The 22,067-nt window shown below is 36.0% G+C and overlaps 1 protein-coding gene across 3 annotated transcripts in view; it reads right to left on the bottom strand.

Moving 5' to 3' along the window:
* MAP4K5 (mitogen-activated protein kinase kinase kinase kinase 5) overlaps positions 1-22,067 on the bottom strand; it is a 109,992-nt gene that overhangs the window by 80,100 nt on the left and 7,825 nt on the right. For 2 of the 3 annotated variants that reach the window (XM_049612803.1, XM_049612804.1), the window contains exon 2: positions 6,667-6,724. The exons of the other annotated variant lie outside the window; for it this stretch is intronic. In XM_049612803.1, the coding sequence (XP_049468760.1) occupies positions 6,667-6,724 (58 nt within the window). The remainder of the gene's footprint in view (positions 1-6,666; positions 6,725-22,067) is intronic. 3 annotated transcript variants of the gene reach the window in all.

The raw sequence follows: 22,067 nt of genomic DNA, 5'->3' as shown, positions 1-22,067 counted from the left end.
AACTACTACATATTTATATATATTTCGTCAGAGGAAACATATTTTGATATATATATATATATATATATATATATATATATATGGAAAGCATCAGGCACTCACATGTCCTATGCGGAGAACTAAAATAACAAGGGCTACCTTTAGATTAGGTAGTCAGAAATTGGTTCCTCTGACGACATGACTTTTAAGATGAGATGTAAATGACCAGAAGCCTTCTCCTCAAAAGATCATGAAACATAGTACTTCAGGTAGGATTTAGTTTAATTTTGGACTGTTTAAATAAAAAGAAAATGGAAGCAGAGTAGAGAAAGGAAAAAGATACATGATGAGCTCAGAGTAGACAAGGCAAATCATGTAGGGTTTTATAAGCAACGTTAAAAATGTGAATATTATTTTAAGTGGATTTGAAAGCTTCAGTGAGGTTTTAAGCAGGAGAGCACTATGATCTGATTTGTGTTTAAAGGATCACTATCACTCCGGTGGCCTTGTGGAAACTAGATGGTGGCAGATGGGAGGTGTGGGAGAGGAAACAGGGAGACCAGGAGGGTAGAGAAGATGATAAAGAGAAGTAGAAAGATGTAGGATATGTTTTAGAGGCAGAGTTGAAGAAACCTGCTAACAGACTGAATGGAATACAAATAAAAGAGAGAAATCAAGGACAATGGCTAGATTTTTGGCTTAGCTAACAGCTTATCAAAATGGGGAAGACTGAGGGAAGAGCATATTTGGGTTGAACAATCAATTTGTGAATTCAAATTATACTATCCCTAATACGTAAAGAAAAATGTATATCATGATATGATCCATTCTATTAATATCTGGTACAAAATAAGCCAATAAGAATGGCAACGACATGGCATAAAAAGACCAATAGTGGGTGCTGAATCCACTGAATACACAGTGGGCACCAAATCCACTTAAATATAAAACTAAGTCCAAATAATTGGTATGTTATAATTCTTAAAAGATATGCAGACTAATGCACACTCATGCTCCAGTACAATAAAAAAAAAATTCTCAGGCTTTAGCCTGAGAAATACAGGCTCTAAATACACTAACAAATATCTGAAAATTGGGAGATTGAACAGGCAGGAGGATATAAATATGTAAAATTCAACATCTGTAAACCTTGAAGTCAATGACTTTCAGTTCTTAATAAACCAAAAACACACATTTAAGCACGTTATTCAAAGTCTTACAAGCCATCCTCTGTTAAAGAGGGTTGTTTTTTTTTTTTTAATGTTTGTTTATTTTTGAGAGAGAAAGAGACAGGCAGAGTGCTAGTGGGGGAAGGGTAGAGAAAGAGAGGGAGATACAGAATCCTAAACAGGCTTCAGGCTCTGAGCTGTCAGCACAGAGCTCGAAGGGGGTGGGGCTCAAACTCACTAACCATGAGATCATGCATGACTTGAGCTGAAATCAGATGATTAACTGACTGAACCACCCAGGTGCCCCAGCCATCCTCTGTTAAAACTAGACTTTGTACCTTTCAAATTATCAGCAGTAAAAATAAAAGAGACCTCTAGCCATAATATTTTTAAAGCTTCAAAAAACATTAAAAAACAAAAACCACATTAGAAGATCAAACATCTCGGGGCGCCTGGGTGGCGCAGTCGGTTAAGCGTCCGACTTCAGCCAGGTCACGATCTCGAGGTCCGTGAGTTCGAGCCCCGCGTCAGGCTCTGGGCTGATGGCTCGGAGCCTGGAGCCTGTTTCCGACTCTGTGTCTCCCTCTCTCTCTGCCCCTCCCCCGTTCATGCTCTGTCTCTCTCTGTCCCAAAAATAAATAAAAAACATTGGAAAAAAAAAAATTAAAAAAAAAAAAGAAGATCAAACATCTCACTGAACAATAATAGTGATAGACTCATCTATTAAAAGGAGAAAAGATTTAGATAATCTAGGGTTTATAAAATAAAACTCAATATAATTAAGAGAAACATCTAAAAACCAATGAAGTTTCAGAAGGGATTAAAGCAAAACGATAGGCCCAAGTATAGTAGTAGCTCTACCCATTTGTTATATGCCACACAAATATAAACAAAACAGGAAGCTGGCAAGCTCAACGTTTCAAAGAGCACTAAAAATAACAATTTTATCACAAAAAGTATGAAAAACTGTCTGCCAGAGAAAAAATAAATAAGTCCAGTAAAATCAATGGCTTGCTTAAGTATCAACAGTAACTAACTAGAAAGTGTAAGTGGGGGAAAATGTCATTCATAACAGTAAGAAATATCATAAATATGAATTATGTGGCAAGTTATAATACTTTCCTGAAGACCTGGATTTTAAAAATTCTTCCTTTTGTCAAAATGCCAAATTAAATGCTAAATTAATCTCACAAGCATTTTTCTCTTCGATAGAAATGATTTAAGGTCTCCTGAAAAAATATTATGTAAACAGAAAGGAAATAACTGAAAAACAAAAGCAATGAAGATTATAAAATGCAGTGAAAAGTAAGAGTCATCAAAAACAGGGTAGTAGTGAACAAGGAATAGGAGGAAAAAAACAATCACTGGAACAGAAAACAAAACCCATGGTTACTTGGAAATTTAGTTTATGACAATCAAGGCATTTCAAACCTGCAAATAAAGGACAAGAGTCTGTAATAAACAGCTTTGGGAAACTGTCCAGCCACTTGAAAAAGAACAAAACCTAGCTAGGGCTCTCCTTCACCCCTTAGAACGAAACTGTTCCTGATGGGGCAAATATATAAACGTTGGAAGAAAAGAAAGGAAAAAACTAGAGGAAATTACAGTTAAGTAGTTTTAGAACTGTCCAGTAGAAAAGGCCTACGGAGGAAGAGGGGAATAGAGAAAGGAGGACTGACAAATTTATCTAGGAGGAAAAAAAACCACTTCCACACAGAAAAGGAAAGTATCACAAGAGCAGAGTATGAAGAGAGAAGACAAACTGGAGAAAACCGGAAAAACATATGAAGAGTCACTATTCTCAAAGTGCAAATGGCATTTAAAAATCGATAATAAAAGACAATTTGGTAGAATTCAGTAAAACATAACTATAGGCAAAAAAAAATATGAAAATGATCAAGTACTAAAATCACATTATCAAACATTTATTGAACTTCTATATTATTCTTCTTGGGGAAAGAATTTAAACATTAGTCAATCTTACATATGAATGAACTCTGACATAAGGTCAGCAGCTTTTCAAACAAAGGAATGAGAACTTCCTACCTTTCATTAATTTATGGTTCCAACAATTAATCCCCGTGTGTTAAATAACATCATATGATGATATATGTTTCTTTTTTATGGCTTATTGAGAACTCCGTATAGTAGCATTTTAAAAAACACATTCATTAATCCATTACATGAACAATACTCAGAAGTAAGTTGGTTGAGTGTCTGGCTTCAGCTCAGGTCATGATCTCACAGTCCGTGGGTTTAAGCCCTGCTTCAGCCTCTGTGCTGACAACTCAGAGCCTGAAGCCTGCTTCAGATTCTGTGTCTCCCTCTCTGTCTACTCCTCTCCCATTCATGCTGTCTCTCAAAAATAAATAAACATTAAAAAAATTTAAAAAAAAGAAGCTATATTCTCAACTCAAGTAAACTGTGCTAAAACAAGCCCTCACTTAGGGCAGAGAAGGAATGACCATCTTTATTTCCTCCAAGAACTCAACTCATTCATTATTTGGACTATCACCGTCCCCTGAACATAACTGGAATATTTATTCAAGTGACTCCTCCAGAAGAGGCAAATACTTGCCTAGTTCTGTTCTATTCTCTTCTATTTGTGTTAGTGACATCCCTGGAAATCATTTATTACTTATTAGATAAAACTTAGTAGCAGAACTCTCAAAGAATATCACAACAATTTCTAATACCCGGGGGAAAAAAGGATACTGTGCCTTATTTGAAAGCTTATTTTCAAAGCGTTGCAGCATATGCTACCCTCAGTAATATCTCTCTTATGAATCATACACTTAATGATCAAGATATTGTATTTGAAATGCAGAAACATTTTATGTGCTCAAATTAAGAAACTGATGTAATTACAGTCACACAATTATTCTACATGTTTAAGTTTATGAAGCAGCAAATGAACAGATCACCAAATATTCACCTACCCGGTCAAAAATTACTACTCTTCATCCCAAAGACATTTTTTGTAGAATTAGAAAAACCTATCCTAAAATTTATATGAAATCTCAAGGGACCCCAGATAGCCAAAACAATCTTGAAAAAGATCAAAATTGGATGATTCACACTTCCCGATTTCAAAACTTACTACAAAGCTATGGTACTCAAAATACTGTGATACTGGCATAAAGACAGACATATGGACCAACAGAATAGAATAGAGAATCCAGAAGTAAGCCCTTGCATATATGATCAAAGATTTTTTGACCTTCAACCAAAAAGATTTTTTACAAGGTTGCTAAGACCATTCAATGGGGAAGGGGCAATCTTGTCAACAAATGGTGCCGGGAAAATGGATATCCACAAGCAAAAAAATCAAAGCTGAACCCTCACCCAATACCAAATACCAAAATTAACACAAAATGATCAAAGACTTAGTAAGACTTAAAACTATAAAGCTCTTAGAATAAAACATAAAGCAAAGCTTACTGACACTAGATTTGGCAATGATTATTTGGGCATGACCAAAGGCACAGACGACAAACGAAAAAATAGACAAACTGGACTTCACAAAAATTTTAAAATTTTATGTACCAAAAGACACGATCAACACAGTGAAAAGGCAACCCACAGAATGGGAGAAAATATTTTCATATCATTTACCTGACATGGGGTTAATATCCAGATTACACAAAGAACTCCAAAAACTCAACAACAAAGAGACAACCCAATTCAAACATGGGCAAGGACTTAAATAGACATTTCTCCAAAAACGATATACAAATAAGCAAATGAAAAGATGCTCAGCATCACCAATCACTACAGAAATGCAAACAAAAGCTACAATGAGGTACCCCCATACCCATTTGGATGACTGCTATAACAAACAAAACAAAACATAAAAATAACAAGTGTTGGTAAGGATGTAGAGAAATTGGAACACTTGAACATTGTTGACAGGAATGCAAAATTGAACAGCCACTGCAGAAAACAACACGGTGGTCCCTCAAAAAATTAAAAATAGAATTACCATATGATCAAGCAATTCCACTTCTGGGTATACACTCAAAAGAAAAAAAGCATGTATGGAAGAAATATTTATATGCTCGTGCTCATACAGGAGCATTACTCACAACAGCTAAAATGTGGAAACAACCCAAGTATCCATCAATAGATGATTGGATAAATAAAATGTGGTATATACATTCAATGGAAATGTTTAGTCCTGAAAAGGAAGGAAATTCAGACATATGTGACAACTGGATTAGTCCTGAGCCTTGACACTATAGTAAGTGAAATAGGCCAGTCACAAACACACCAATACTGTATGATTCCATTTACATGAAGCATTCGGAGTAGGTAAATCACCAAGACATAAAATGGTGGTTGCCAGAGGCCAGGAGGAGGAGGGGAATGGGAAGTTATTATATAATGGGTATAAAGTTTAAGTTTTACAAGATGAAAAGAGTCCTGAAGATGGATGGTGGTGATGGTAACACAACATCATGAATGTCATATTTTATAACACTGTACATTTCAGTACACTTAAAAATGGTTTTGATGCTAAATTTTCTGTTATGTATATTTTACCACAATAAAAAAACTGGAGGGGTGCCTGGGTGGCTCAGCCAGTTAAGCGTCTGACTCTCAGTTTCAGCTGAGATCATGATCTCAGGGTTTCGTGAGTTCAAGCCCCATGTCAGACTGTCACTGCAGAGCTGCTTGGGATTCTCTCTCTCCCTCCCTCTCTGCTCTTATTCTGCTCATGCTGTCTCTGTCTCCCTCAAAATAAATAAATGAACTTAAGAAAAAAAACTACTACTTCTCTCATTAGAAACTCTTAGGTTATCAAAATAACAAAATTATTTCACGTTTTACAAAGTTTTGTTTTCAAAGCAAATTACTCAGTCTGTTTTTTTATTTTTAAATTTTTTAAAGTTAATCTCTACACCCAATGTGGGGCTTGAACTGACAACTCCGAGATCTAGGGTCACCTACTCTACCAACTAAGCCAGCCAAGCACCCCTATTCAGTATGTTTTAAAGCAAACAGCCTTCTGATACACAGAAGTGTTGGAAAAAAAAAAGAAAGAAAGAAAAAAGAAAAGCATTAGGCTAACACCAGAATTATTAAACCTAAATCAACCAGCCAAGGTATAGCTGACATATAAAATACCATTATCCTAAATATCGCCAAATATCTCACCCCATCAATGAATACTTTCTTAATTAAACTCTCATAAGAGCTAAAACTGAAGTTCAAATATTTCACAACCTTAAAAAATTACTTTAACAATGTCAATATGTCTTCCAATTTTTGAATGTACACGTTTCAAATTTTATTTCACAACAAACTTCACATCAAACTCATCTTTAACTAACAACCTCCAATGAGATTTAATGTAATCATATTGGAGATATTCTACTGCCCTGGCAACATAAAGATTTCATTCTTGGGAATGAAATAAGGGAAATAAGGAAAAAAATATAAAAAATGTTTTTTATATTTATTTATAAACTACACTAGAAAAGTGTTCAAAAATTGTCTTAAGAGTTTTAATACATACCAGGCTCCAATTTGATAATTTTTACTGCAGCCAACTCTCCTGTATGAATATTTCTAGCCTAAAATGAAAATAAAAATGTTTTTAAGTTTGTTAATTATATAAAAGTATGTGACACTATGTTCACTAATTGCTTAACAACCATGCTTTTAACAGAACTAAAAAACAAAATCTTTATTTCCAATAAAATGAGTATATTCATTTTTGCATCAAAGAAAAATATAGAAAAGATACACACACACACACACACACACACGCACACGCACACGCACACACACATGCACACAGTTAGTGACCTTTAGTCCCACCACTCAAAAATGGCTATTGTCTTTCCTCTCTTTTTTTAAAGTTTTATTTATTTATTTTGAGAGAGAAAAAAAGGATGTGCACGCATGAGCTGGGGAGGGGCAGAGAGAAAGGGAGAGAGACCATCCCAAGTAGGTTCCATGCTGTCAGTGTGGAGTCTGATGTGGAGCAAAGTCACCAACTGAGATCATGACCTGAGCGGAAACCAAGAGTTGGATGCTTAACCAAATGAGCCACTCAGGTGCCCCAAAATGGCTACTGTGTTTTCTTTATACTAGAAATAATATTTTTGTTAATTAAAAAATACTCATTGTTTTTATATATTTTGTAAGTATAATAATAGATCATTATGGGAAAATCTAGAAAAGCAAGTCATCCATATCTTACTACCCAGGAGAAAAAAGTTAACATATAGATAGTGTGCTTCCTTTTTTGCCCCGTGTAGATGCATGTGTATGTGCTGTAGAAGATGATGCCATCACAGTTTTCTACAATGTGACTTGTAATGCTGCATAATTTTCTACTGATGGGATAAAGACTGTATTTCACTAATCTCCATCTGAACATGGAGAATTTTAACATTATTCTGTAGTTATAACTAGAGAGATTAATATATCTTAGCTTTGTATCTATCCACAGCCTTATTTCCTTTAGATACATTGCTAGAAAACAAACTATTCACTACTTAACAAAATGTCATGCCAGACTTATTATAAGTAGTGCTGCAATGATTAGTGTGCAAATATTTTGGCACATATCAGAATTTATCATTGAGGCAACCTACAAGTGTAATTGTTCGGTCAAAGGTATGTGGATTTTAACATTTATTTACTTTTAAGAGAGACAGAGAGAGAGAGACAGAGCGAGAGAGCGAAAGGGGGAAGGGCAGAGAGAGAGAGAGAGAGGGAGGGAGACACAGAATCCGAAGCAGGCTCCAGGCTCCATGCTGTCAACACAGAGCCCGATGCAGGGCTCGAACCAACGAACCGTGAGATCATGACCTGAGCCGAAGTCGGACGCTTAACCGACTGAGCCACGCAGGCTTCCCAAAAGGTATGTGGATTTTAAATGAATATATTGCCATATATTGTTTTTATAATATATGAATTTATACTCTCACAAACCTTGGATGTGAAATCTGTATCTGTCAAGTTCTATTGTAGGTACAAATTTGTATTCTGTCTTTAAAATATCTTTCTCCATGCTATACATTACTTTAAACGGCCACATAATAGTCTATATAATCATTCTCCCTTATTGCTAGACATTAAGAACGCCACACGTAGTCTTTTCATTATTTAAGGTTATTTTTTTTCAAATGGATTCTAGGGATGGAAATTAACTAGGTCTAAGGGTATGAACATAAGCATTTAAGGCCAGGGGCTCTGGGGTGGTTCGGTCAGTTGGGCGTCCGACTTTGGCTCAGGTCATGATCTCGTGGTCTGTGGGTTTGAGCCCCGTGTTGGGCTCTATGCTGACAGCTCAGAGCCTGAAGCCTGCTTCGGATTCTGTGTCTCATTCTCTCTCTGCCCCTCCCCCACTTGTGCTCTCTCTCTCTCAAAAATAAATACATGTTAAAAAAAAAAAAAAAAAGGCCATTTAAGGCTATCAACACATACTGTCAAAATAGTCCAAAAGCATCGTACCATTATGTCGTCACTGTGAATATGAGTGCTCATTTTCACTACACCCTGTGGCATACCATATGTGGAAATGCACTTTAATAATTTATGACACCTTTCACTTACTATGTTAGATTCATATGTACATTTTCATACTTAGCATTAAAAATAAGGAAGGGGCATATCATAAAACAGGAACGTAAAATTATACCAATTTGCTGGATTAAATAAATCACATTATAAGAGGAAAGAGGAAAAAAGGGAAAGGAAAAGAAGAATGTAGGGAATATAGCCTTCAAAGGAATACTTTTAGATATGACATATAGAAGATGAGAAAAATAATAGAATGGGGGAGAGGGGTACAGAAGGAAAATCACAAACAGAAAGGAAGAAGTAAAAAAAGGATTTTCTACAGCAGAAGTCTCAAATATTTTGTGACAAGAAGTTCATATTTTCCTCATCTCTCATGGTAAATAGTGTAAGGAGGGGTTTGGCAAAGAGTGAACAGACATTTTAACTCCCCCCATATAATTTACCTCTCCCCCAAACGCAAACGCATTTGGAGAAATGGGAACAGGTCAGCCAAAAGCCTCATACCATAACTACCCTCTCCTCTTTCTTGCCCTTGAACAAAAGAATTGTCTGTTAGTGTCAGGTCTTGTCCCAGTTCCTAAGATCTTTCAGCATTTCAGTCCTCCCATGGGTTATAGAAAATTATGTGCATATAGATTTAGGCTGTCCACTGCTCAACTTTTCACATGCCAGCAAGATTCCAGTACAGAAAACATGGCCAGAAGTTATAAAATAAGTAGTAATAATTGACCTCTTGGGAATCTTGTTCAGTGGGTTTTAAATGTGTATTAGAAGACAAATTCCATGATAATGATGCATTATATTTGTAATTTGTAATTATACTTTGGAGGAACTCTCATATTCATTACTTAATTCTATTAAAGACACAGCTCAGTAAAGTTGGGGAACTTGCCCAAGGCTATGCCTGCTGGCCAGGGGCAAGAGAAGGAGTTAGAACCTAGTAACTATATTGTGATGTCAAGGTTTCACTGCTTCTTTCAATAGATGAGAACTTTTTAAATCCAACAGGTACAAGAGAAAAGTATTAATTTCATAGTATTTAATAGACTTCAGGGGTGACTTTTGTTGAAAATAAATGAATCATATTTTACATTAAATTATTTCCTATAATGGTTTCCAATATAAGAGATTGTGAATTCTTACATATCTGAAAGTCTTAAATAATTTGAGACTTGAATTTGATCCAAGGAAAAATATTATTAATTATTTTAAATAATCTGGAAAAAGCCTTCCAAAATGTCTAAAATCCATCTTAGAGGATTGGGAAAAATATCAACTGACAAGACTCAAGTAATTCTTCTTGTAAGGCTACTGCATTATAATCTGGCAAACATAATCCACTTTCATCCCTGCATGTTGATACATTTCCCGGTTTTCCCTCTTTCCACATCTAAGTGATAATTTTTTAAATTTCACTGGAATCTTATAGAAAACAGAAAAAAATCTATGGACACATAGTGAAAGTTTACACAGTGGAAAGAAAGATTTAAGTATAAGAGACATAGATGGCACAAGAAAGTAACATATATGTACACTCACAAAAAATGACAGTTGAACCATTCAAAGTTCTAAAATTCAAGTAAGGAATGAAATGTTTAACTCATGTGACAGTGATAGATGCTGACATATCTCCAGCAATAAAACATTGCCAGGGTATTCATTACTCCAGTTTTCCAAGCAAAACAGGCATTAGGGCAATGCACTCTGCCAGTCACTAGAAACCAAAAGAAAATATGAGCCCATACTTCACAATTACAGACTCTCAAACGAGTGCCAACAGCATGAAAAGATCTAATATGCTTCTCTGTGAGTGGGAAACAATTAATTCCGATTTTAATCAGATTAACCAGAAGCAAAGGACTTGGTTTCTTACTTAAAAACACTGTCCTCATTTTGGTACATTCTCTTTCCCCTGCCCTTCTCTACATTAGCCTAGTTCATTTAGATTTCTCCTTCATGAAGCAATTTAGGTATCACCTCCTCCAGGAAGTCTTGCCTGATATCCCAAGGCTGGATGAAGTATGCTCTCTTCTTAGCTGTGGGCATGATGCTATAAAGAACTGTGCCATAGGCAGATGCTCTAAAAAGTTGTTGAATGGACAATTAAGACTGTAGGAAGATTATTACTCTCTTTACTTAAAAAATAAGGATAAAATATCAAAATCCTCCACACCTAGACAGTGCTACGAAACTGACAATATACTGCTTTAAATGATCTTTTATGTTGATTCATTTTCAATTTTTATTATGATGCATTAAATGAAGTATTTTGGAGAAAAATTTTATTTGTAAAAAAGTACTACAAAGTAATATTGTTTTTAAAAAGTCAATTATAAAATGGCAGTCCCTCTCCTCCCCATTTCATCCCCCTGAGGTAACTACTGTTAACAGTTTAGCGTATATCCTTCATGACTTTTAATTAGGTTGATTCTCAAGAACACATATACTGACAGTTTAGTAGTTTCTTACAAAGCTAAACATAGTCTTTCCATATGATCCAGCAATCCCCACTTTTGACATTCACTCAATTAAGTTAAAAACTTAATCCACACAAAAATCTGTACAAGAATGTTTACAACAGGTTTTATTCATAATTGCCCAAACTGGAAGCAATTTAGATGTCCTTCAACAGATAATAATAAACAAATTATGGTACATTCATACAATGGAATATCATTTAGTGATAAAAAAATGAGCCATCAAGCCATGAAAAGATATGAACCTTAAATGTATACTGCTAAGTGAAAGAAGCCAGTCTAATACCATATGATTCCAACTACATGACATTCTGGAAAAGATAAACTAATAATACGGGGATCAACGTCAAGATAAAACTATAGAGAGAAAAAAGAACAATGGTTTCCAGGGGCTGGAGCAGAGAGTGAGGAACAGGTAAAGCACAGGGAGTTTTTAGGGTGGTGAAACAATTCCATGTGAAGCTGTAATGGTAGATACAGGTCATTATGTATCTGTCAAAGCCCATAAAACTACAACACAGCAAGTGAATCTTAATGTAAAGTATGGACTATAATAATAGTATATCAACACCGGTTCAATAATTATAATAAATGTACCACACTGATGTAAGATGCTAATAAAAGGAGAAACTGTGTGGGTACGTGGGTAGCTGGGGGTAGATGAAAGTCTACATACTATCTGTTCAGTTATCTGTAAATCTGAAACTGTACTAAAAATTAAGTCTATTAGTTACTTTTTAAAGAATACATATAAAACTATCTCTTTAAGTAAATACTTTCAGACACATTTAGGAGTCAATTTTTATGATTAAAATCAACATAAATATGTTGTTTCAATTTAATAAAACCAAAATAAAGACACAAGGATAAAGGACACCTTGTTTTGTGTTTTTTTCGTTTTTTAGAGATTCTGAGGCGCTCAGAAAGAATCAGCTCCTTGGAAGATATGAACTGCAGAACCAAATAAAATAACGATGGTATTTTAAAATTCAGCTATACAACGCAGAAGCCAAAATATACGCAGTGACAGAAGTAAAGAGTAAAGAAAAAATAGATACTAAAACTCCCACTTATAGGATAAATATTTAAACGCCAGTCTCCACTTTGAAGACATCTGTTCTCTCCAAATGAAGAACTGATGGGCAAATTTTTGTACTCTGTAATTTTCCAGCTGGATTTTTAAAACAGAGAGCAGTACCAGGCTCTTTTATAATAAAAGGCAAAGAGGCTTTCAGGAAAAAAAAAAAAAAAGATCTAAACAGAGACTTACAGATTGAATTTACTAAAGAGATCTTTCAGAAGTTTAACTATATAATTTCACACTATAATCCAGAAGAGTCATACATAATACTGGTTTTTGAAATCCAACATTTCCCTCCAACAACTTAAATGTGATATTCTCAAGTATTTTTGTTTTCAACTTTAGTACACAAGAATGTGAAGATCCTGCGTTATGTTTATAAAAGGAAGTAATGGAAGTACCATGGTACCGCTACAAAAAGGACCTAAATATATTTCTGATTCCTGTTTATTTTAGTAGGTTATTGATATTTGCTATGTTCAGTCTTAGAAGTATACTAATCACCCAGAACTCTAATATTACTATAGCTTATCTATTATTTAACTCTTAATTAGGAATTGAAATTACTGGGTGGGAAAAGATAAACTAATAATAAATGGGATTAATATCATGATAAAATCCATGAAAGAATGCTTCCTGTTAAATTAAGTTTCTATTCTCATTGCCAATGCATTTCCCTTTAACCTCTTAATCAGCATTTCCAAGTCAATTTACTACCAGTGAAGTATTTTAACGCAAACTCTCCTGTCTTGGATTTTTTAATTCATAGTAAAAGTTACCCTGAGATTTCCATTTGCACAAAGCGGGGGGGGGGGAGTAAAGATGCTGAACTTCCTAATTCAGCCATTTCTATTTCAACAACACCATGCAGCTGCCAGTTTTATCAGCTATGAACTTCTTCATATGCTGTGAAATTTAAGGTGACTAAAAATAAAGGAAAAGTCTTGTGTCTAGACATTTTACCTACAAGTTTTCAAGGAAGAATAGGAAGATATGACTTAATAATGAACATTACACCTCCGTAATCATTAAGTTAGAAGAGAATTTTTTTTAATTAAGTCAAAAAATGAAACATAAATAATGACAGTCACCATGAACATTCAGCTCTTATATGCAACTTTACTGTTCTTCATATTAGACCCCTCATCCTATCTCCAATTAACTTCCTTCCAGCATATATTTAGGCCACAAAACTTTTCTGTAAGGCCAATTGGGAGCACCAGTTTTAAACATGCCCCCTTCCTCCAAAAATATTTTTTAACAGAACAGAAAATCCAGACATCTCAAAATTTAACAAGCTATCTCTAGTGACCAGTGATTATTCCTCAGAATCAGGATTAAACATCCTAGATTTAAGAATATGAACTATGGGGAGCCTGGGTGGTTCAGTCGGTTGGGCATCCAACTTCAGCTCAGGTCATGAGCTCATGGCTCATGAGTTGGGCTCTGTGCTGACATCTCAGAGCCTGCTTTGGATTCTGTCTCCCTCTCTCTCTCTGCTTCTCCCCTGCTTGTGCTCTCGCTCTCTCTCTCTCAAATGGAAATAAACATTAAAAAAAAAGAATATGAACTATGATACAAAAGTAGCAACACAGCATCTATAAGGTTTAAAGAATACAAAGTCCTGGTTTATCCACAAAAGAAGAAAACAATTATGTCATAGTCTATAAAACCTTTATACCTAAATCTTTATGGAACATTGTTTTTGACTGGTTCAATTCATAGAACAAATACTACTGAATACCTACTATGTGCCAAGTACTGTTGATACTGGAGATTTAGTGAAAGAAAACAGTTCCAGGCACCTGGGTGGCTCAGTGGGTTTAGCATCCAACTCCTGATTTCAGCTCACACCATTGTTTGTGGGATGCAACCCCACATCAGGCTCTGAGCTGACAGCACAGAGCCTGCTTGGGATTCTCTCTCTTTCTCTCTCTCTCTCTCTCTCTCTCTCTCTGTGTGTGTGTCTCTCTGCCCCACCCCTGCTCGTGTGCATGTGCGTGCACATGTGCATGGGTGTGCATGCTCTCTCTCAAAATAAATGAACATTAAAAAAGAAAAACAAAAACAGTTCCTGCCTTCCAAGACTTTTATCAGTTGGAGAGAGATGAAAGTAAAGAGTACCATACAGTATGAGAAATGCTTTCAAAGGTGATACAAGACAGCACAGGGGGGGTTCTGAGCCCACTCAAAGCTGGCTGGAGAAAGCTTCCAAGAGAAAGTAAGTATAAGCTGAGACCTGGTAAGAAACATTGGGGTTAGGGGGAGCACGGTATGATGGCGGTGGTGGTCATAAGTGATTATGGAAGAATTCCAGGCAATGGTGTAAAGACAGGAGAAAACATGGGCATCTCAAAGAAGTAAAAATATCTTGTGTTAAGGGAACCTAAGAGGGAATGGTAAGACATAAGATTCCTCTGAAGCTTAGGACAGACTGTTTCACTCACTATTCTCTTGTAGCTACCATCTACTACTTTCTTGGTCACCCCTTCCTTGTTCATTTAAGATTTTGTAGCCCCTGGTTCACAGTCTTCCTCTCTACCCCTTCTCTTGCCTCCAAGAGAAGTCTTAGAGACTTCAACATCAGATTTACTTCCTGACTTTTCATTGACCTCCTATCTGCATCTTGATTTCAAATACTATACATCCTGATGATGACCTATCCTTTCAGCCCACTAGTCCTTCTGTTCTTATCAAAGAATTCCCCTAGGGCTACCAGGCACCAATTACATCTTAATTCCCCACACTCTCCCTAAACTGTCAGGGTTCCATGGCCTATCATTCCACTGACACTCTCTTACAAATATCCTTAATTTCCTTCCCATCTTCCCCTCTGTCACAGTAACCTGGCAAAATCCAGGCATCAGATTAAACCCAATCATCCACTAATTCCATACTGGTTTTGAATAGCTAAATGTTGTTGGGGGGAAAAAAATTTACAAAATCATGTCAGCTGGTCTTGTTTTCAAATCATAACACAGATCTCAAACTACAACTTCTCTAGTAGGTTTGATTTTCCACTCTTCATAAGGACTATTTTACTCCTCTTTCTTCAAACCTTCAGTAATGCCTCAGCCTCTTTATTACTCCCTCTTCTCTTACCTATCCTGAGTGATGATGGAATTTCACCTTTTCTTTATCTAAATTCTCCTATGTAGTCTATGGCTTTAACAACCATCTCTAGGACAAATCTCTCCTTACTCCGCTCCAGACTCCTAAACCCATGGAAATCTGCCAAGCATCTCAACCTTAACATGTCTAACACAGAACACTTGGTTATCCCTGCTCCATAAATCCATTCATCCCTATATCTTCCCAATCTAAATAAAATGAACCGCATCCACTCAGTTCCTTAAATCCAAAACCCAAGGTCCTTCTTCATTTCTTTCCTTCACATTCTTCACATCTGATATATCAGCAAATCCTGATGGCTTAAAAATATAAATCAAATCCATCCACTTCCTTTTACCTCCTCTGCTATACTCTAGTCCAAGCTTGTCTCCATTAGAAACTGGTAAATTATTTGATGTGAAATGCAAAGAAACAGCAAGCCTAGGATAACTCCTACTTTCTGGAATGCACAACTGAGCAGACAGTGTGCTCCCATTCACTAAAATGACAAACATAGGAAGATGAACACGTCTTATGGGGGGAGACAGGAAGGCAGTGAAGGGGCATAGATGAAGGGCTCATATTTGAACATATTTAAATTTTAGGTTCCAATGGAAACCTATCAACTAGTGAGAATGTGTAAGCCACTTAATAGATACCTCCTGAAGCACAAGAGCTAACCTGGATTTGAGCCAGATTTGGGCATCATCGACATTACTGAGTCCAAGCAGTTAGATGAGATTACTTAGGAAGAAAATGGAGAATAAGAAAAAAATAAAGTCAAGAATAGAATGCTAAAAAATTACCCACATTAAGGGATAGTGAAAACAGACAAAACTACAACTAAAACCACTCCAGAGATACTATTCTATTAGAAGCTCAGTTTGGAGAAACTCCTAGAAATCATCAATTCAATTTCTCTCTGAAAAACAATTCTCTTCTACTTAGTCTAAATACAGAAATCATTTGGTCAATGTGATATTCATTTTTAAGATAACTTTAGTTGTATGAAGGCTTTTTTATGATAAGCAAAGTCTACTTTCCTATAGTTTCTCCTCAGTGGTCCCAGTTTTGGTCTGTGAGAGAACACTGATTTAGTATATTTTTCCTGCTATGACAAATTTCACATATCTAAATTACTAATTTATTCAGTAAATATTGAGTCCCTATGGCAGTCAGGGGCTAGGTTCTAATTTTAACCCTCCTCAGGAAAAGAAATATATATAAAAGCTCCCTTCTAACTACAAACATCCAACCCCTTCAAAATGCAACATACAGATTCATCACCCTTCCCATCATTCCAGATACTATGTACTTTGACTAAGTGCTCAGAGTTTGATATCCAACAAAAATGACAGCAGTTGTAACATTAGATTCATAGCATTAAAGAAGATTTTTTTGAATTTCTATAAACTTATGATACTTTTAGAATTTAAAAATAAATGTTGAAAATGTTATATTCAAAATAGAATGCAATACTTTATCCTTTGACAAGAGCAAAGTAAAGTGCTTCATTTTATTTCTATCATAAATCCTTTCAGGAAAAAAGTGAGGTTATAAATACTAGATATATTATACACTATGTAAGTTGTTATATAAATTTCAAGGAAACTGGTTCCAATAAGACTATCAGATTTATGGGAACAAAATATAATAAGGGTAGATCCACTTATAGCCTAAACTCCACATGAAAATTTAAAATAAAGATTAGTCATTCATTATTTTAATATTTTTCTCAGTGAGGGGTACCCAGGTGGTTCAGTTGGTTAAGCGTCCAACTTTGGCTCAGGACATGATCTTGAGATTCTTGAGTTCAAGCCCCGTGTCGGGCTCTGTGCTGAGAGCTCAAAGCCTGGAGCCTGCTTCAGATTCTGTGTCTCCCTCTCTGTCTGCTCCTCCCCCACTCGTGCTCTCTCTCTTTCTCTCTCAAAAATAAACATTAAACAATTAAAAATTTTTTTTCACTGAGCACCTCTCATGCATCAGGTACTTTAGATAGGCAGGTAATATTGCTGGAGCAAGAGCAAAGAATTACAAAGATTTACCTGCCCTGTTTGAGTTTCAATGGGACAGATTTTAGATAGCACCTAAAAAGGAACTGACTGCTTCTAAACATAGTATGTCCTTACTGTCTAAATAAGTTAAATGACTATTTGTCAAGGATAGGTTATGGGACACAAGCACTGGGGGAGAAGTTTCTGCCAACTCACCAACTCCTTAATTTTTGTGGAGTAAGTATTTCCAAGCTGCCTTCCACACACAGTTATACAGGTCTAGACAGGTGCTCCTGCTGCCATAGAAAGAGACTGTATTGCAGGGTTTCCCTGAAGACATATTACCAGGCAGACAGATTCAGAGCCTGAGGCCTTCCTGTTTAGGTCACTCCAAATCTGGCCACATGACTTAGATCTCAGGACACACTGAAGACTTAGCCTGTCAGGACACTTACTTGTCTGTGAAAACTGTTTTCCTAACCCTTTCTTAGAACAGATTGATTTTATTAAAAGGAGACTTTCATCCAAAAGATTACCTAAATTGAATTAATTATCTGCAAGTCCTAATGGCAAAGAAAAAAAAGGGCTTGTGTCAAGATTACAAGAGGTAGGGAATCACTGTTGGTGGGTGCAATGTTTTTGCGGAATAACTGGTCGAAACTCACTAAAACTTCAAAAAGCTTAGAAAATTTAATTCTAGAAATTTACTTAAAGAAACAATATTCTTTATTTGTGTGTTAAGAATTTGTTCAAGGACACTGATCACAGCACTGCTTGTAATAAAGAAATACTGGAGACAGTCTACTTGTTCAACAATAATGAATTAAAAATTATACAATGATACAAGTAATACATAAATATAAAATGAGTAGATTTACTAACATAAAAAGTTTGTGATATATTATTTTTTAATGTTCATTTATTTTATTTTTTATTTTTTTTAATGTTTATTTATTTTTGAGACAGAGAGAGACAGAGCATGAGCATGGGAGGGGCAGAGAGAGAGGGAGACACAGAATCTGAAGCAGGCTACAGGCTCTGAGCTGTCAGCATAGAGCCTGATGCGGCGCGCGAACTCATGAACTCCGAGATCATGACTTGAGCCGAAGTATGATGCTTTACGCACTGAGCCACCCAGGCGCCCCAATGTTTATTTTTGAGAGAGAGCACGTGCGTGCAAGGGAGACACAGAGAGAGAAGGAGACAGAGAATCTGTAGCAGACCCTGCACAGAGCCGATGTGGGACTCAAACTCACAAACTGAGTTCATGACCTGAGCCGAAACCAAGAGTCGGACGCTTAACCAACTAAGCCACCCAGGTGCCCCTGCGATATATTATTAAATGAAAAAAACTGAATTATCATACATATATATATACACACACACACTATATATATATAACGTATATTGCATGTGATTCTGTGTTTTTATATACTATGATTTATGTATATACCGTTAATGTTAGCTTTTAAAAGTCTACAAAAATATCTACAGCAATGTTTATCTTTTGGTAAAGAAGATAGAGGTAATTTTTCATTTCTTCCTATATCATAGTTTTCTAAAAATGGGTATGTTGCTTAAAATGTATTTTAAAAATAAAAGGTAGGAAAGAAGGCTATTTCTGCCAAGGCAAGGAAGAGAGAGGCACAATAGGAAGGAAGGCAAATCCTTTCTACCCTTGGATCTATGCTACTGCAGAAATAATAATAGGAAATTATTCCTGGAAAAAAAACTGCTAAGAGACCCAAGCATCTCCATCATCTAATACAATTAGTAGCTGAAAAACTTAAAATGTAAAAGTTGTTAATAATTTACTGAGGGGCACCTGGGTGGCTCAGTTAAGCGGCTGACTCTTGATTTCGGCTCAGGTCATGATCTCACAGTTCAGTTTGTGAGTTTGAGCCCCACATCCAGCTCTATGCGGACAATGAAGAGCCGACTTGGGATTCTCTCTCTCTCCCTCTCTCTGTCCCTCCCCTGCTTGCACATGTGCATGCATGCATGCACTCTCTCTCTCTCAAATAAAGAAATAAACTTAAATAATTTATTGAAAGTTACATCTGTTAAAATAATTTAAGACATGCTTACATTGGATTCTCCCTGATACTGGTAAGGACTAAAAAGTGGGGCAGGACAGCACAGGACACCTAAAAAAGGAGGTACATGTGTGTGCGAAATAACACACCGGTTCACAAGACAACACTAAAAGTCACATCCTTCTCAGGCAGTCCTGTTTACCTTAAATTAGAGGCACACAGAAGTAACTAGCTAATGCTATCTGCCTGAAATAATTAGTGTTTTGTTTATTTTAATTTATAATAGCATTATATAATACAGTCTATTGGACTCAGATAACAATAACCATGAGTCTAAAGTTCAGACAAAATGAGAGCAAGAAAAGGCACAGTAAGAAGAGTGTCCCAACAACCAAAAAAAGGACAGACTTTCTTTTTAGTTATTTACATTGTAGGGTGGCTGTGAGCCGAGTCGTCTTCATAGTAAAGACAAATCAACCCTGGGTTCTGATTTGGAAAATATGACGGTAAGAGTAACGACCAGGAGGGGTAACCAGGAAAAAGTGCCTCTTAAAACTGGTGCCGAGAACTGAAGCTTACACGTACATTCAAATCCATCCAAAAAATCCCTCATCTCTAAGCAGAGGAGTGAGGCCACGAAGTCTCATCTGACCATAATTTGTACAGAGCTTATTATGTGGTAGGCAATGTGTTAAGAGCTGTGTGTGCAGCAATGAATTTAAAGGTACAGTGCCGAGGCAGCTTCGTATAGTACAAACAACAGAGATTATAGAGTCAGAAGAGCTAGATTCAAATCCTCAGAATGCCGCTTACTAACAGTAAGATATAGGACAAATAGTAAGTTTTTTCTTGGGTAAACTAGAGATGATAACATACCTGTCCCTACTTCATAGGATTATTTTTAAAAACAAATAATATACTGATTATGGGAGAGCCAAACAAACATTAGTCACTCTTAGTCATTTTAATCTGATTTCGTTTTTGTAAAAATGTTGGAAGGTAGGGGCCAGTATGATTCATGGGCCCAAACACCTCCAAGGATAGATCAAGTTATCCGCCTGGCTTCCCAATTCATCTTCTCAAAATCTGAGTGGGAGATGATGACATTTAACAGAAATAGAGATGTTTGACCTAAATTCATCTTGCCCTTTACAGAGACTTACCTACACTAACTTAAACAGTACTTCACATAACTGGAGAGCACTAGCCTTCTAATAACACTCAAATGTACAAATAGTCCAATATAGCCAAGTGAAAGTGCCTGCTCCAATTTATCTCAACTTGGACTAAGTTCTCAAATTGACAACAAAGCCCTGAAAATACATGTTTTCACTTGTTAATAAGCTTCATGTTTCTCTTCCTGTGTATTTGGTATGAAACCACAATTTAAACCTGAGAAGTGAAACTTTTGTAAATTTTGAAAGCAAAACTAGAAAAGAAATCTAAGTCAATCTGCAGTCTATCCCATTTTATCAACAACACTGGAAATGATGGATAAAGTGAAAATGGTAAACCTATGTAATAAAAATAACAAGAACACTAAAATGTATTATAAGCCTAAGGTGAAGGCTATATCCACAGGTCAATTCTGGAAACAGAATTTATATACCTGCACCAGTGATGGCACTGTTTTATGTCTATCTTCACCAAGATGAAAGTATTTTAAAGACTTCTTTTATAGTTCTCAAAACATTTCTATGAAGAAAGAAAAGAGTTTTTAAATACTTTGTCTTCAGCCATGATCCAGAGCATCACATCTACTGTCAGAACCATATTCTTTTTTTTTAGGTAGTCATAAAATAAGCCTACTTCTGCACAGTAAGAAAAACAAATACTAAATACGATTTAACCAGATGATTTATAAAATAGTAAACATCCATAACAGTATACTTCACCTTAATAACACATTTTATTTTCACATAACCTTACAAAATATTTAATTGTTATTGAACTTGATTTAATTAAAATCACAATGATCTGTACTCTTGCACCAGCCAATAAGATGGTATGATGGCAATGCCATGTCTTAGTTCTAATTCCTGACCCTTAAGTTTACAATTTAGCAGTATAGATAGGGTCAGGTGATTCAGTAAGACAGAAATATTTAAGATTTCCTCTGATTACACAGATATTCACCTGGCTAAGTCCTCGTTTGCTTCAAGTCTTTGCTAAAATCTAGCCTTTTCAATGAGGCAGACCCTGAAGATCCTCTTAGAATTCCCCAACCTGACCCCTCCATACCATCCTGGCAATCCTGATCCCCCTTAACCTGCTCATCTTTTCCTTCTTTCCATATCATTAATCACCTGCTAACATATTACATAATTTTTATCATGTTTATTGTCTCTCTCTCCTACTAGAATCTAAGTTCCATAAGAGCAAGAATCTTGGTCTTCCTCTTCACAGACCCCAAGGCCTCAAAACAGTATCTGGCACATAAGAGGCCCTCACTAAATATTGGTTAAATGTTAAATACACCTTTTCACCCTGTCATCACCCTGCTCCATCCCAGCTCCCCATTGATCAATGTGCCTCAGCCTAACCATACTCATAGGAAAACAAACAGAGCTGGAAATCTATGGAGGCTCTACTTTAGAGCAGAAGAGGGAGAGAAAAAAAGGGGGAGGGTAGAAGAAAGGGAGGGAAGGAGACTTTAAAAGTATTCCCTGTCTATGTCCCTGATA

The sequence above is a fragment of the Panthera uncia genome (assembly GCF_023721935.1).
Source record: "Panthera uncia isolate 11264 chromosome B3 unlocalized genomic scaffold, Puncia_PCG_1.0 HiC_scaffold_1, whole genome shotgun sequence".
Taxonomy (NCBI): domain Eukaryota; kingdom Metazoa; phylum Chordata; class Mammalia; order Carnivora; family Felidae; genus Panthera; species Panthera uncia.
The sequence above is the reverse complement of the archived record's forward strand: the minus strand, read 5'-3'. Positions and strand labels throughout refer to the sequence as shown.